The sequence below is a fragment of the Erythrolamprus reginae genome, chromosome 1 (assembly GCF_031021105.1).
Source record: "Erythrolamprus reginae isolate rEryReg1 chromosome 1, rEryReg1.hap1, whole genome shotgun sequence".
Classification (NCBI taxonomy): domain Eukaryota; kingdom Metazoa; phylum Chordata; class Lepidosauria; order Squamata; family Dipsadidae; genus Erythrolamprus; species Erythrolamprus reginae.
In genome coordinates, this window is record NC_091950.1 from 268,540,345 (window position 1) to 268,555,138 (window position 14,794).

The window sequence follows — 14,794 nt, forward strand, 5'->3', positions numbered from 1 at the left end:
TAAATATGTTAAAGGGTTAAATAAGGTTCAGGAGAGGAGTATTTTTAGTAGGAAAGTGAACACAAGAACAAGGGGACACAATCTGAAGTTAGTTGGGGAAAAGATCAAAAGCAACATGAGAAAATATTATTTTACTAAAAGAGTAGTAGATCCTTGGAACAAACTTCCAGCAGACGTGGTTGGTAAGTCCACAGTAACTAAATTTAAACATGCCTGGGATAAACATATATCCATCCTAAGATAAAAGATTTGCACAAACACTTAAAATTCTTCAAAGTACAGTACAGTGATATCTTGTCTTACGAACTTAATTGGTTCCTGGACGAGGTTCTTAAGGTGAAAAGTTTGTAAGACGAAACAATGTTTCCCATAGGAATCAATGGAAAAGCGATTAATGCGTGCAAGCCCAAAATTCACCCAGCTGAAGCACCTGTTTTTCAGCTGCTGGGATTCCCCTGAGGCTCCCCTCCATGGGAAACCCTACCTCCGGATTTCTGTGTTTTTGTCATGCTGCAGGGGAATCCCTGCATCGCAAAAACGAGCGCTTCACTGGCAACGGAAGTCCGGAGGTTGGGTTTCCCAGCGAAGGGAGCATCAGTGAAATTGCAGCATCACAAAAACACCAAAGTCCTTGAAACCCCACTTCCGGACCTCTGTGCTTTTGTGATGCTGCGATTTCACTGAGGTTCCCCTCACTGGGAAACCCCACCTCCGGACTACCGTTGCCAGCGAAGCACCCATTTTTCCCCTGCAGCATCACAAAAACATGGAAGTCCGAAGGTGGGGTTTCTCATGGAGGGGAGCCTCAGGGGAATCCCAGCAGCACAAAAACGGGTGTTTCGCTGGCAACAGAAGTCCAGAGGCGGGGCATCCCAGCGGCGGCAGTGGGTTTGTAAGGTGAAAATAGTTTGTAAGAAGAGGCAAAAAAATCTTAAACCCCGGGTTTGTATCTCGAAAAGTTTGTATGATGAGGCGTTTGTAAGACGAGGTAGCACTGAACTGTCCTTGGGCCTCTACACATTTTTTCCAGTGACTGCCATGATTGGTACGCACCCTGGAAGGCGTATTCAGGGATCTCTCACAAGGCTTTGGCACGGCTGATTGGATCTCTTCTATAGATGAAAAACGGGTTTCTTTCAGGGCTGCCTTAATCCGAGGGAACAAAAAGAAATCTGCTGGGACGACGTCAGGACTATAGGGGAGGTGGGGCAGCATTGGCACCTGGTGTTTGGCCAGGAACTCGCAGGCTCGTGGTACATTGTGGCAAGGCGCGTTGTGATGGAGTTGCCAGGTAGCAGAAATGTATTTATTTATGTATTTATTAGATTTGTATGCCGCCCCTCTCCTCAGACTTTTCTCATCCTGATGACCCTTTTTCGGAGTCTTTCCAGCACATCCAAGTAATAGGTAGCGTTAACTGTCTGTCCTTGAGGAACAAACTCCTTATGGACCACTCCTTTACTGTCAAAAAAGACAATGAGCATTGTTTTCACTTTTGATTTGCTCATTCTTGCCTTTTTGGACTTGGGGGACTGGTTGGTGTGCCACCCAGAGCTTTGACATTGTCCAAATAATCTGGTTCAATTTCAGTTTAGCACAAAACTTAACCACGTAACGTTGCTCGATCGTCAATTCCATTTTTTTCGTGACACAGGTTTATAATAATTGATGTCCTGCCGCTTCCACAGCTTGGAAAGCACTGAGACTGGTTTCGTGGCAAAGCTTAGCGTCCCCCCCACCTACTCCAAATGCTTCAGTCCCACTCCTACCAATAGGAGCGGCACGGGAAATTCAACTGCATTACTTTTGGAACGTACCCTGTACATTAGAATCCACGGAAGTTGCAGTGAAGATAGTTCAGAACTTACAAATGGTTGATTAATGACTATTTGCAGTCACAACAGCTACATTGTGCATGCGCAACACACCAGTAGCGGTGGGAATGAGAATCTGCCCCTTACTCGTCCCTGTCCTAATATTCCCTCTTTTTTCTTTATTCCCTCTTATCAGTGCCCACCTTAAGTATATAAACTATGTTATATCTATGTATATTACCAATGTATTATACTAATGCATATATTACCTATGTATATTGACAAATAAAGTAAAATAAAATAAATTGGAAAGAAGGGAAGGAAGGAAGGAAGGGAAAGACAGAAAGAAAGAAAAAAATGCAGAAAGGCAGAAAGAAAAAAGCGAAAGGAAGGGAGGGAGGAAGAAGAAAGGGAGGAAGGAAAGAAAGATAAAGAAAGAAAAAGATAGACAGAAAGAAAAAGACAGAAAAAAGAAAGGGAGGGAGGGAGGAAGAAGAAAGAAAAAGATAGAAAGAAAAGAGGGAGGAAGGAAGGAAAGAGAGAGAGGAAGGAAGGGTAGAAGGGCTCAAGGAAGATCAATTATCTTGCTCTGTTGGGCCCACCCCAAAGAAAGCAAAAGATCTGGCTATTGTGCAAAACGGATTCCTGAAAAGAGATCGGGCTTCTCCGACCGCTCTTTGAAGGTCGAGTCTATTTTTGATTGCTTGCAAGGCCCTCCGCCTCTGAGGTAAAACAAGTCGGAGGATGGCCTGAAAGACACTCGGGGGGTCCGCCGAAGCGCTGACCCGTTGCAAGATCCACGGTTTTTTGTTTTAAAGAAAAAAGAGCACACAAGCAGGCGCGGCTTCCCCGCCTCCTTTGCACACTCACCCGGCGCACACATAAACGCACACGCCCGGTTGGAGCCGCTTCTTTCCTTGCAGCCGCGTCTTGCCAAACCGAAAGCATGGCTGTGTCGGAAGCGGCGGCCGCCCGGGGGCTTCTTCTGCTGCCTCGGGTCGTGCTTTTCGGAGACTCCATTACTGAGGTACCGCAGGGTGGTGGTGGTGATGTGTGGGGACATGGCCCCAAAACAGACGCAAAGGCCCTTCTCCCTTCCCTCTTTCTACCGAAGAATTTTTCCTCCCACCGACCCCCCCCCCCCCTTCTTAGGTAGAAATTCACCAGGTGGAGTTTTCTTTCTTTCTCTTTTTGAGCTGCCCAAAGAGGCTGTGAGCGTGGGGGGGAGGGGGGATTCCTTTGCTTTAACGTGGATTGGATTTTCTGCACAGTTTTGGAGTGGCAGCTTTTGTGATTTGCGAGCAGAGTTGCAGCTGCCAGTTTGGAGTTGCTAGTGGCCTTTTCTATAACTTATGGACTTCAACTCCCAGAATTCCTGAGCTGGCATGATTGGCTCAGGAATTCTGGGAGTTGAAGTCCATAAGTCATAGAAGAGCTAACTTTGCCTACCCCCTGCATCTGTTGCGGCCCGCAGCTGGTTGCCAGGCTTGGCACCAAACTTTTTTTATTTTATTATTATTATTTTAATTAATTAATTTATTTTATTTTATTTATCATACAAATATAATATTGTATTGTAGTATGTATTCAAGAATTGGTCTGACAAATAACCGTTAAAGAGGAGAGGATTGCATTGTACTTAAAATTTAAGGAGATAGAAGATGTTCGGAAATGGGCATTAATTCCCATATACCAGCCCCAATCATCAACCGGACAACATATAGTAGTAATGGAAAATAGAAGGACTGAAATTGAGAATACAGCCAGGAGTGTCAGTAATTTTGCAGAAATAGTTGGGAAAGTCAAAAATGACCTCTAACCTGGCCTGCCTTTCACTAGTGCGTTTAATCTGAAATGTCAAGACTTAAAACCCTGGCAATGCATTAAGGCGGGTGGATGGTGGTTTTTCAATTTTGTTTCAAAACTGTATATCACAGGGTATCCAGCAAACCTGGAAATCAGGGAATTATCAGGAAGATTGGTGGTTCGGAAAATATCAGGGAGTTATCAGGGAAATTGTAAAAAACAAATGGAATAAATCAGGGGGGAAAAACAAACTGTATTAAAATATTTAAAAGTCAGGGAAAAAATCATGGGGGGAAAAACACCGAATCGCGCTGCCTGGCAGAGTCAAGCAAAAATGAGCATAACTGCAGCAACAACTTGCTTCCTCAGCTACCGATATTTCTCCACGGCTTAGCTGTTTGGTATGATGTCCTTAACTAGATCGCAAGTTACAGAGAAATGTCAGGGAAATATCAGAAAATTTTGAAATGCTTTCCCCTTGGACATCATGGTATCAGTAAATGCCCTATTCTGCCTTGCAGGTAGTTTTGTCACTCTTCAAAGTCAATTATTCATAAAGTTGTCTGATCTGCATTGGCTTTCATTGATGGAAAAATTACCCAGGTGCTACCAGGTATGGGGCTGTCAAATGCTGACGGTTCCTGTACTTCTTTACTGGCATCCCCTTGGGATTTTGCAACTCAGAACTGGTAGCCCTAAATTTGGTACTGCACTTGATTATAGAGAGTCATGGTGTCTGGTGCTTAAAATATACAATAATTTTGGAGACGGTAGGCTGAACTGTAAGAATTAGTACATTTATTGGGATCTCTGCATTTACATAAATTGTTGATTGTCTTTCTTCTAGTTTTCCTTCCAAGATAAGGGATGGGGCGCATCACTTGCTAATAAATTAGCTAGGTAAGAAATACTAGCATTTTATTTATTACCTCCTATCTCCAGTTCTTTTGTCACATTGAGAGGAAACACACCGTATTCAATATTCAAACGGTACTTCTCTTTAGGCTACATTCTTGATGATGTTCTCATCTGACACATAGGAAATTGTAAGAGATCACTATGGAACAAATTAAATTAATATTTCTCTTAATGTAAATTGGTACACTACTTCCTTTTTATTTTTTTTCTGTTGTTCATCTGGTCTGTGTTTGGTGGCTCCTTTGGCAATCCCACTTTTTTATTGAAGAGTTGCCAACTCCACCATATAGATCCAGCCAGCAAATCAACTGCATGATTGTGCAAGGGTGACTGTGCTATATCTTCCCTAACTTCTTGATTCAGGGATCAGGGAGTTGGGTCTGTCTAAGCCACTTCTGCATGAGATCCCATTCCTCTGGACTTAAACAATATTCCCTCCTCTTTTGGCCTCCTCAACAATTCTTGCACATCTTCCTTCATAATCTACAATTGTGTTCTCCCACCAATTTTAAAACAATTTCTAAAAGCTCTACTTGAGCTCTGTAGTATTTCGAATCTATAAGAATGCATAATGTTTGGAAATACATTGAAAATTGATTGAAAACATAAACATCGTGATCTGCATTATAAATAAGGATTGACAATAAGAAAATGTGTAAGAATTCTGGGTAGAAATGGCGACCGATACAAAAAGCTTCTTTTCAACATGGAATATAGTACATTATGGAGAGGAGAGAAAGCGAAAGTCAGATTCATGCTAAGTGCTGACCAACTTGACTGGTAGTATGTATCAATGAATTATTTGGGACTAAGATTCTGGATAACCTATACAGTATGTCAGGCCAAAGCCATATTTTGTTGATGCTATTTGGAATGCTGATACTATATGGAATAAACTACTGAATAATTCCCTGGCCAATTTTTACCATTTCAAGGTGTAGATTTACTACATAATGAGACACAGAGAGAGCGAGGGACACTCATTTTATGTGTATACTCATTTTAGAAAATGCGATGTCTTGAATCGTGGACTCTCTGGCTACAACACCAGGTGGGCTAAAATTGTTCTTCCAAGATTAATCAACAAAGACCATAATGCTAGAAACACCTTGGCGGTAACTGTCTTCTTCGGGGCAAATGACAGCGCTTTGAAAGGTATAGAAAATTTTGATCATCCTACTCTTCTGATTTGATGTTTTGTTAGACTGGGGTTGAAAGATTTCAAATATTTTAAAGCCTTCACACACTGGTCCAGATAAGGTTAATTGGCAGATATGCCAACCACTTTTTTGGATTATGGCAAAACGCATGTTAGTGCGTCAGACTGTTGATGTAATGGGAGGGATACAATGGATTGCTTGAATTTCAACAAAGCTTCTTAGAATGTGTATTACTGAGATGCTGTTTCATTGCTTCCCGGGCTGCTGAATCAGCATCCTTGGTATTTAGGGCTATATGGCTGAGCCAGCAGCTGACTATATTTTCCTTCAAAATGTCCATGCTGGGAGGGGTGAGCGTCTTTCAAGGAAACGGGAACATCACTGTCTTTCTCAATGTTCCTTGTGTCTAATTGATTTTGTAGCCAAGTTAGTACTTACTTTGCTTTCTGAAAATGTATTTAGAATAGGGGCTTTTTGCTCCTAATTTTACTTACCTGCCCTACCTTTTGCTAGCTAGAGAAGGGCTGTGTAAGAAACAAAACATAAGCAGGGCACAACAATAGTGTTTCCCCGAAAATAAGACCATGTCTTATATATATATACAGTGTTCCCTCGCTTTTCGCGGGGGATGCGTTCCGAGACCGCCCGCGAAAGTTGAATTTCCGCGAAGTAGAGATGCGGAAGTAAATACACTATTTTTGGCTATGAACAGTATCACAAACCTTCCCTTAACACTTTAAACCCCTAAATTGCAATTTTCCATTCCCTTAGCAACCATTCAGATTATTACTCACCATGTTTATTTATTAAAGTTTATTAAAAAAATATTTATTAAAGGCAGACGAAAGTTTGGCGATGACATATGACGTCATCGGGTGGGAAAAATCGTGGTATAGGGGAAAACCCGCAAAGTATTTTTTAATTAATATTTTTGAAAAACCGTGGTATAGACTTTCCGCGAAGTTTGAACCCCCGAAAATTGAGGGAACACTGTATTTTGAACCCTGAAATAAGCACTTGGCCTTATTATTTATTTATTTATTTATTTATTTATTTATTTATTTATTTATTTATTTATTTATTCAATTTTTATGCCGCCCTTCTCCTTAGACTCAGGGCGGCTTACAACATGTTAGCAATAGCACTTTTTTAACAGAGCTAGGCTATTGCCCCCACAATCCGGGTCCTATTGCCATGCATTCAAACGCCTGATTGGGCTTATTATCCGGGGATGTCTTATTTTGTTAGAAACAGAGTACCAGAAATTTAACTCCTGTATATTGTTACAGATGAGAACCCCAAACAGCATATTCCACTGGACGAATATGGTGACAATTTGAAAAGTATGATATGCTACCTCAACTCTGTGGATATTTCTAAGCAGGACATTATATTAGTGACCCCACCACCCCTTCATGAAGCTAGTTGGGAAAAAGAGTGTGTGGCTAAAGGTGAGGAATTTTTTTTATTCTTATTTGAATAGAATTGGCTAACTTCCCTGCACAGTTTATTCCATGTTCTACCAAGTGAAGTTATACCAGGAATAGAATGTTTGGCCTAGCCTTTTTCCATTAGTTCTGCCAAATTTGTCCTATTAGCCTCTTTTCTTTTTTGCAAAATAAAATGACTGTTGGCATGTTTTATTTATTCCCATCTTAAAATTAGAACCAATATATACAACTGTATGGAAATAGCTTTTTTAAACAAAAAACAGAAACATTCAAAAACAATGCAATAGCTCAAAATCATCTGCAATGAAGCTATGAGGGCAAAATTAGCTTTTAAGCTTTACTGCATGTGACATTGTGGTCAGCAAAAGGATTCTCTGTACCCAGCAGTGGTTCTATACACCTATTGTCTTGCTACGAAAAAAGAAAAATGGGTACCAGATCCAATTTGGTTAGCAAAATGTGTGGATGTTCCTGGATTATAATGTCACCGCATAATCCAGTCAAGACAGGAGTCCTGGTATTGGAGAATTGTTACAGAATTTGGCTTTTTATTCACATATGGCACACTCAACATCCTTTCCATTATGAATTCATATGCAAAAATTCCAGATACAGCAAGCGAGCAAGGAAGAATGTGCAGAGCATGGATTCCAGCATCCATTTCAGCCTCTTTACCAGCGGTGGCCATTAGCCATGTTTCTTTCTTCCTCTGTAATAAAGTAATGAGTTTCTTCTGTATAAGTATACGCCGAGGTGGGGTGCTAAGGTGGAACGGTGACGTGTGCTCGCCCCCATGGCTCTGAGTGTTAGAGGAGTCCAGCACAATTCTACTACTACAGCTGTGCAGGTAGCAGAATCGCACATGGAGACGCAGGTGCGCCCCTGTTTTGGCACTGTTTTTTTATTCCATGCACACGCGGAAGCAAGAAAATCACGCCGAAACATGAGCGCACCTGCTTCTCCGTGCGCGATTCTACCTGTACAGCTGCAGTAACAGAATTGCGCTGGACTCCGCTAACACTCACAACCATGGGGGTGAGCACATGTCAACGTTCCACTTTAGCAGCCCACCTTTGAGTATACTCCAGCTTTGTCATTATGTTACACTTCTTTGTGTATGTGTACACTGGGAAGCAGAGGGCCGGCTGAGTACATACTGCACTAGATCACATGATCGCAGTAGGATGGAGGTGGGTCTAGATTGGCCTCAATCAAAGTTTTCCAATTCATTATCCAGTTGTCTCTCCCGGCATGATGCATTGGGAGGAATTTTTTCAGTTTTTGTTGTCTGCAACCGCTAGTTGGAACCAACCCATTTTTACCTTTGATCTTTCTTCTGTAATACTCCTCCTAACACTAAATTTATTTTCATTTTATTAGGGTTTTGGAAAGATATCCAAAGACAATTCTGATTTTTACATGCTTTCGTTCCAACAGATCAATAGGTTGGAAGTACAGTGTTCCCTCGATTTTCGCGGGGGATGCGTTCCGAGACCGCCCGCGAAAGTCGAATTTCCGCGAAGTAGAGATGCGGAAGTAAATACACTATTTTTGGCTATGAACAGTATCACGAGCCTTCCCTTAACATTTTAAGCCCCTAAATTGCAATTTCCCATTCCCTTAGCAACCATTTAGATTATTACTCACCATGTTTATTTATTAAAGTTTATTTAAAAAAATATTTATTAAAGGCAGACGAAAGTTTGATGCTGACATATGACATCATTGGGCGGGAAAAACCGTGGTATAGGGAAAAAACCTGCAAAGTATTTTTAATTAATATATTTGAAAAACCGTGGTATAAACTTTTCGCGAAGTTCGAACCCGCGAAAATCGAGGGAACACTGTAATGAGAATAGCAAACATTAACTCTGGATCTAAATTAAAACCAAGTTTAAATTCCAAAAATTGCCCATGTCAACATCTGGATGGGCCTGGAGATGGAGCCATATGAGTTCTTCCACGAATAAATTATATTGTTATTCTGTTTGTCCACTGTTCACCTTCTAAGATAGCTACAGGTTCTCCCTTGATTAGCGATTGTTTCCCTAGTAATTGTTTTCAGTTGTGACAGAGATGACCGATCCCTCCCCCCATTTATGACCTTCACTAATCTATAAAGCAAAGGAATGCTGAAACACCTTCGTAGTTCCACTTAGCCACCACTTAGCTTGACGACCAAGTCGCCCATTCCAGTTGGCGGTCCTTAAACGAGGATTATCTGTACACAGTTAAAGTCTAAGGGTGATGAGTTGCATCCTCTGGATCAATTTGTGATTCATGTTTGTTACTCAAAAAGCAAAACCTTAACTCAACTTTTATGTTTGATGCATTTTCACAAACCCACCCCCCCCCCCCCCCCCAATTCTCAACAGGTGAAAAATTAAATCGTCTAAATTCTATCACTGGGGAATATGCAAAGACTTGTGTTAAAGTAGCTGAAGAATGTGGCACTGATGTCATTGACCTGTGGACACTTATGCAAAAAGGAGACCAGGTATGATTTTTGAGATTGTCATTGCACAGTGTAACGCAGCAAAGTGAAGCTCTTTCCTTACTGGATGCAAAGTCTCCCTTAGAAGCTTGTCATGTTCCACTTTGCAGACTGACAGATTAGTTGAACAATGAATAACATAGGTAGTCTTTGGTTTACAACAGTTCATTTAGTGATTATTCAAAATTACAACTGCACAAAGAGTGACTTACAGTTGTTTTTCACCCTTACGACCATTGCAGCATCCCCATCAGTGCTGGGCTCCTACCGGTGCGCCCCGGAGCTTCGTTCCGGTAAAGCCCTGTGAATTTTGCCAGTTACGTGGTGCTTTGCCAGCGTGTTTCAACCGCCTGTAATTGCAGGGTAATTAGTCCAGGAAGACACACACCACACGATAAAATGAAAACCCAAAAGTTTTTATAAACAGAAAAACAGAAACAGCTCCCTTTTTAAATGTCAAAGGGATTTTCTGGTACACACAAGGCAAAGGTTAAATGCAATCCAACTGCTCACCCAATAACTGGGAAATTGAGTCCAATTCTAAAGACCAGAGAGTCCACACACAATCTTGAACAGCACAAAAACCACGATCTTGACGAAACAATGAATCAGATAAACTGCCATGAGGCTAAAACACCAGGCTGCACTTTTATCTGTAGCACTAATTACAGCAGCCCCACCCAACCACAGGTGGTCTCATTTTCTCTTGTAATAATCCTTCAGTTGTTGTCTCCTATGCATCACTCTATGCATGCGTGGATGTGTCATTAATTCTTGTTCAGAATCCAGGGATGATACAGATGATTGACCTCCTCCTGGGCTGTCTGCCAAACTCCCCTCTTCCCTGTCACTCACGCTTCCTTGGTCAGAGGAGGCTTCGTCAGCAGATTCTGCTGGGAGCAAAACAAGCCTGCAGCATGTGGATGTCTCCCCCACATCCATCTGCACATTCCTTGGGTCAAGAGTTGGGCCAGAGCTAACCACAACACTTGGCACCAGCTTTTTTATTTTGCTTCCTGCGCAGAAAACCTTGGGAGGGGATGCTCACGCATGTGTGATTTTAGTGATTTTTTGCTTCCATGCATGCACAGAAGTAAAACTTTGATGAAATTGCATGCGTGTGAGTGTCCCCCACAAGATTTCAGTGCTTTTTTTGCTTCTTGTGCATGTGTGGAAGCAAAATTGAGGGTATGCGCGTGAATCATGATGTGCACGCAGCACACTGTTAGGCAGGTAAGAGGAACCTGCCCCTGATCCCCATAGTCACATGATCAAAATTCAAATGCTTGGCAACTCATCTTTTATGACGGTTGCAGTGTCCCGGGGTTGTGTGATTCCCTTTTGCGACCTTCTGACAAGCCAAGTCAAAGGGGAAAGATAGATTCACTTAACAAGTGCATTACTAACTTAACAACTGCAGTGATTTGCTTGACAATTGTGGCAAGAAAGGTTGTAAAATGGGGTAAAACTCATATAACAAATGTCTCACTCAGCAACAGAAATTTTGGGTTCAATTGTGGTCGTAGGTTGAAGACTACCTGTATTTTTGGCTTAAGTTTCTTTCTGTAAAGTCATAAAATGTAACAACATTTTATATCTCTGGTTTAGGACTTCAGCTGTTACCTGTCAGATGGACTCCATTTATCAGAAAAAGGAAATACTTTTCTAGCAAACCAGCTTTGGACACTCTTAGAAAAAAAATTGCCAAGCCTTCCCCAATTGCTTCCTTACTGGCGTGATGTAGATTATCTCTACCCTGAAGCCAGTCTCCTGGGCATCCCCACTGCTAAGAAGGAATAAAAAGAACAGCATCCATAGATTTTGTAGATAACAAAATAAAATTTCCTTTTTTTTTCACAATCAGCGACATCAATTCTTAAGAGAATATACTGATATGAACTTAAATTCTCAATTATTAGATTTCTATAAATATTCACACAGAATTGCTGAGTTTTCTAATTATGTCGTGAACGGCATAGGTAGGGCAGCTATCCATTAAAAATTGCAGTGCACATTGTACAAATAAGAAAATTGTCAACATAAGCAAGAAACAGACAAACCAAGCCTGATGGATCAGACAATCCAACATTGCTACAGCCCTTTAGACTACATTTCAGGCTCAGAATAGGGCTGAGTGTCTAACTTGGGTTGTTTGAAAGGATCGCCAGGTTTTGGATAGCATTTTGTGGGCTACACTCCAAAAGACTATTGGCTTAAGGGTTAAGATTATTTCAGGCGGGATTTTAAAGGGAAAGAGCTTTCCGCTTCCTCTGGATTTCCCAAAATGCAAAAGGGGAACAAAGGATACATTTGATTTCCTTAACCTTTGAATTGACATTTAAGGATGCCAGTGGGCTCTATGTCCACTTTTAGATGGCTTCACTGTTGTCCTAACAAACTGGTTAAGTAGCCCAGGATCATGGATACAGTAAGTGGTCAAGTGACTTATTTAGGTTGGCAAATGTTAATGATTTCTGTAGTGGATAGTAGTCAAGAGATAAAGAATCATATGGCATGGGGATTAAAATATGGAATTGAAAGAAAGGGGCAATAGTTAATGCAAATAATATAGATGATTATGATAATGGATAATTCTGAATCAAGCTTGACCAAATCTTGAGAATGTGGGTGGTGATGGCCCTGACTGAGACAATCCATAGTGTGAATTAAGTAATAGCAAAAATTGTCTTTGGCCACTCTGGAGAAAATAATAAAATAATCTTGCTAAGAGAAGTGTTAAGGAAAAAATATGGTTTAGAGCTGCAATGAAGGCTTAACATGGTTGGTAAGTTACCACTAAAGTGACATTCTGATTACAGAGGGAAGCAAGGAGACAACAATAGGGGAGACAGAGCCGTTCAGATAATTGTGGTAAGAAACATTGAACCACAATGTATTTTATTTTTAATAAAAAAAGCTAAGGTGTTTAAAATTATCTCTACACTAAGTGTAATCCAAACTGATAATGTACTGTATAGCCTTGGTCTTGGAATGATAATTTGGTAAACAAGAACCACAATTATAATAACACAGAAACAAAAGGTCCTTTGGCTATTTAATCTTTGCTGATGTGGGGGCTTAGTCTAAAAAAAATGTGCTTTGCAGCTAGCATTTGCTGTCTGGAAGGAAATGAGCAGGCAATTCTTTGGAAATGCATCGGAGCTGCCAAAAGAGGGCAGTTTAAATGCAAAGACCCAAACCAAAATGCAGCAAAATGCGCTTTCTACAATTTCCTAATATCAACTTCTGTTTCATATGTGACATGGGCCATTTCAAGCTTCCTTCTTAGATATTTCACGGGGCAGTAGTTACATTACTGAAGACTTCCACTGTCTGATTTCTATGGTACTCATTAGAAGGACAAGAATGGGCAACTGCTTATCATAATCAGTCAAATAACTCAACCAGCATGCCAACAGATTCCTTTTTATCCAGTGTTCAGCAGCTGTACTAAGATGAGATGAACAGTTTTTAAAGAACAAGCATTCATGTTCTACTTTTGATTGCTGCTGTTGCGCCTATTATCAGTCACAGCCACATCCACCATATAGTATTGAAAATACAAGAGCAAAACAAATATTGTAGAGCAGGGGTCTCCAACCGCCGGTCCGCGGACCGGGACCGGGCCGTTGGGGGTTTTCAGCCGGTCCGCGGCGCCAGGGCCCCCTCGGCCTTTCCGCGCTGCCCACCGCCCGCCCGATTTGCCCCCTCTGCTCCTCTGCCACCTCCTGCCTTTCACCGCAGCTCCTCCCGGCAAAGGCTTTTCTTATTTTGAATACGTATTCCGAGTGGGCTAGCAGGGAGATAGGGAGCGCGCGCAAAACCGCCCGTGCGCCCCCGACATTGAATATCACCTTCCGCCGGCCCCGCCTCTCATGCAAACCCCCTTGCTGAGAGCCCGGGGCGAAAGTCCTCTCGGCAAATGTGAGGCGGGCAGGGCGTGCGCGCGTCACCGCTGAGAAGAACGGAGAGAGAACGAGAGTGAGTGAAAGCAACAGACAGCAAGATAGAGAGAAAGTGAGAAAGAGAGAGTGAGAGAAAGGGGGGGAGAGAAAGAGATAGCAAGAGAGAGAGAACAAGAGAGAGAAAGAGCGTGAGAAACAAAACAAGAGAGAAAGAGTGAGAGAGAGAGAAAGCAAAAGAGACAGAAAGAAAACAAGAGAGAGAAAGTGAGAAGAAGAGAGAGAAAGAGGGGGAGAGGGGGGAGAGAGAGAAAGAGAGGGAGAAAGAGAGGGAAAGGGGAGAGATAGCAAGAGAGGGAGAGAGAAAGAGAGAGGGAAAGGGGGAGAGAGGGGGGAGAGAAAGAGGAGATAAAGGAAGAGGAGAGAGAGAAAGGAAGAGAAAGAAAGAAAGAGGGATAGAAAGAGAGAGAGAGTGAGAGATGCTCAGTGAGCCTTTCTTTGAAGTTGCCTTTCTTTCTTTCTTTCTTTCTTTCTTTCTTTCTCTTTCTTTCTTTCTTTCTTGCTCTTTTTCTTTCTCTCTTTTACCTTTCCTTCCTCTATTTCTTTTCTTTCTCCTTCCTACCTTCTTCCCTCCCTCCCTCCAGTCCTTCCTCTCTTACTCTCCCCTTTCATAAGTTTCCTTGCTTCCTTCCTCTGTTCCTGTACCTTCCCTCTTTCCTTCTTTCTTCTTTCCTTCCTTCCTTCCTTTCCTCCCTTCCTTTCCTCCCTCCATTTCTTGCTTTCCTTTTCCTTCCTCCCTTCTTTCCTCCCTCATTCCCTTCTTTCACTCCTTCCTCTCTTACTCTCCCCTTTCACACCTTTCTTTGCTTCTTTGCACCCTTCTTCTGTTCCTGTACCTTCCCTCTTTCCTTCCTTCCCACCCTCCGTCCATTCATTCACCCATTCCTCTCTTGATCGCCCCTTTTACGGCGCCGCTGACAGCTAGCTCCCCCCCCCCCCACCGGGCCATGGAAAACTGGTCTAGCTGAAAGCCGGTCCCTGGTGCAAAAAAGGTTGGGGACCTCTGTTGTAGAGTACTCATCAGTCTACGTGCCTCCCGCATAGCTCTTTCTAAAATGCAGGATAGACCACAGGAGCATTTACCGTAGTTGCCTTGGTTACCACGACACATCGAAGTACAATGTCTAATGGATTATTATTGAAGCTTTTAAATTATCATAGAAAAAGGTGGACTTGTGTATCAATATTC

General features: G+C 42.1%; 1 protein-coding gene across 1 annotated transcript; it reads left to right on the top strand.

Annotated features, from left to right (window-relative positions):
• The first annotated feature begins 2,538 nt into the window (after positions 1-2,538).
• On the top strand, positions 2,539-11,503 carry IAH1 (isoamyl acetate hydrolyzing esterase 1 (putative)). The gene is made up of 6 exons (XM_070738836.1): positions 2,539-2,841; positions 4,468-4,520; positions 5,545-5,693; positions 6,988-7,149; positions 9,525-9,646; positions 11,252-11,503. Exons 1-6 carry the CDS (start codon positions 2,761-2,763, stop codon positions 11,441-11,443), a joined length of 759 nt encoding a protein of 252 aa, XP_070594937.1. The 5' UTR covers positions 2,539-2,760; the 3' UTR covers positions 11,444-11,503.
• The last annotated feature ends 3,291 nt before the right edge of the window (positions 11,504-14,794 follow it).

Coding starts and splice junctions, on each gene's coding strand:
- IAH1 (XM_070738836.1), top strand. CDS start 2,761: ATGGCTGTGTCGGAAGCGGCGGCCGCCCGGGGGCTTCTTCTGCTGCCT. Junction 2,842..4,467: donor TCGGAGACTCCATTACTGAG/GTACCGCAGGGT, acceptor TCTTTCTTCTAG/TTTTCCTTCCAAGATAAGGG. Junction 7,150..9,524: donor AAAAGAGTGTGTGGCTAAAG/GTGAGGAATTTT, acceptor AATTCTCAACAG/GTGAAAAATTAAATCGTCTA.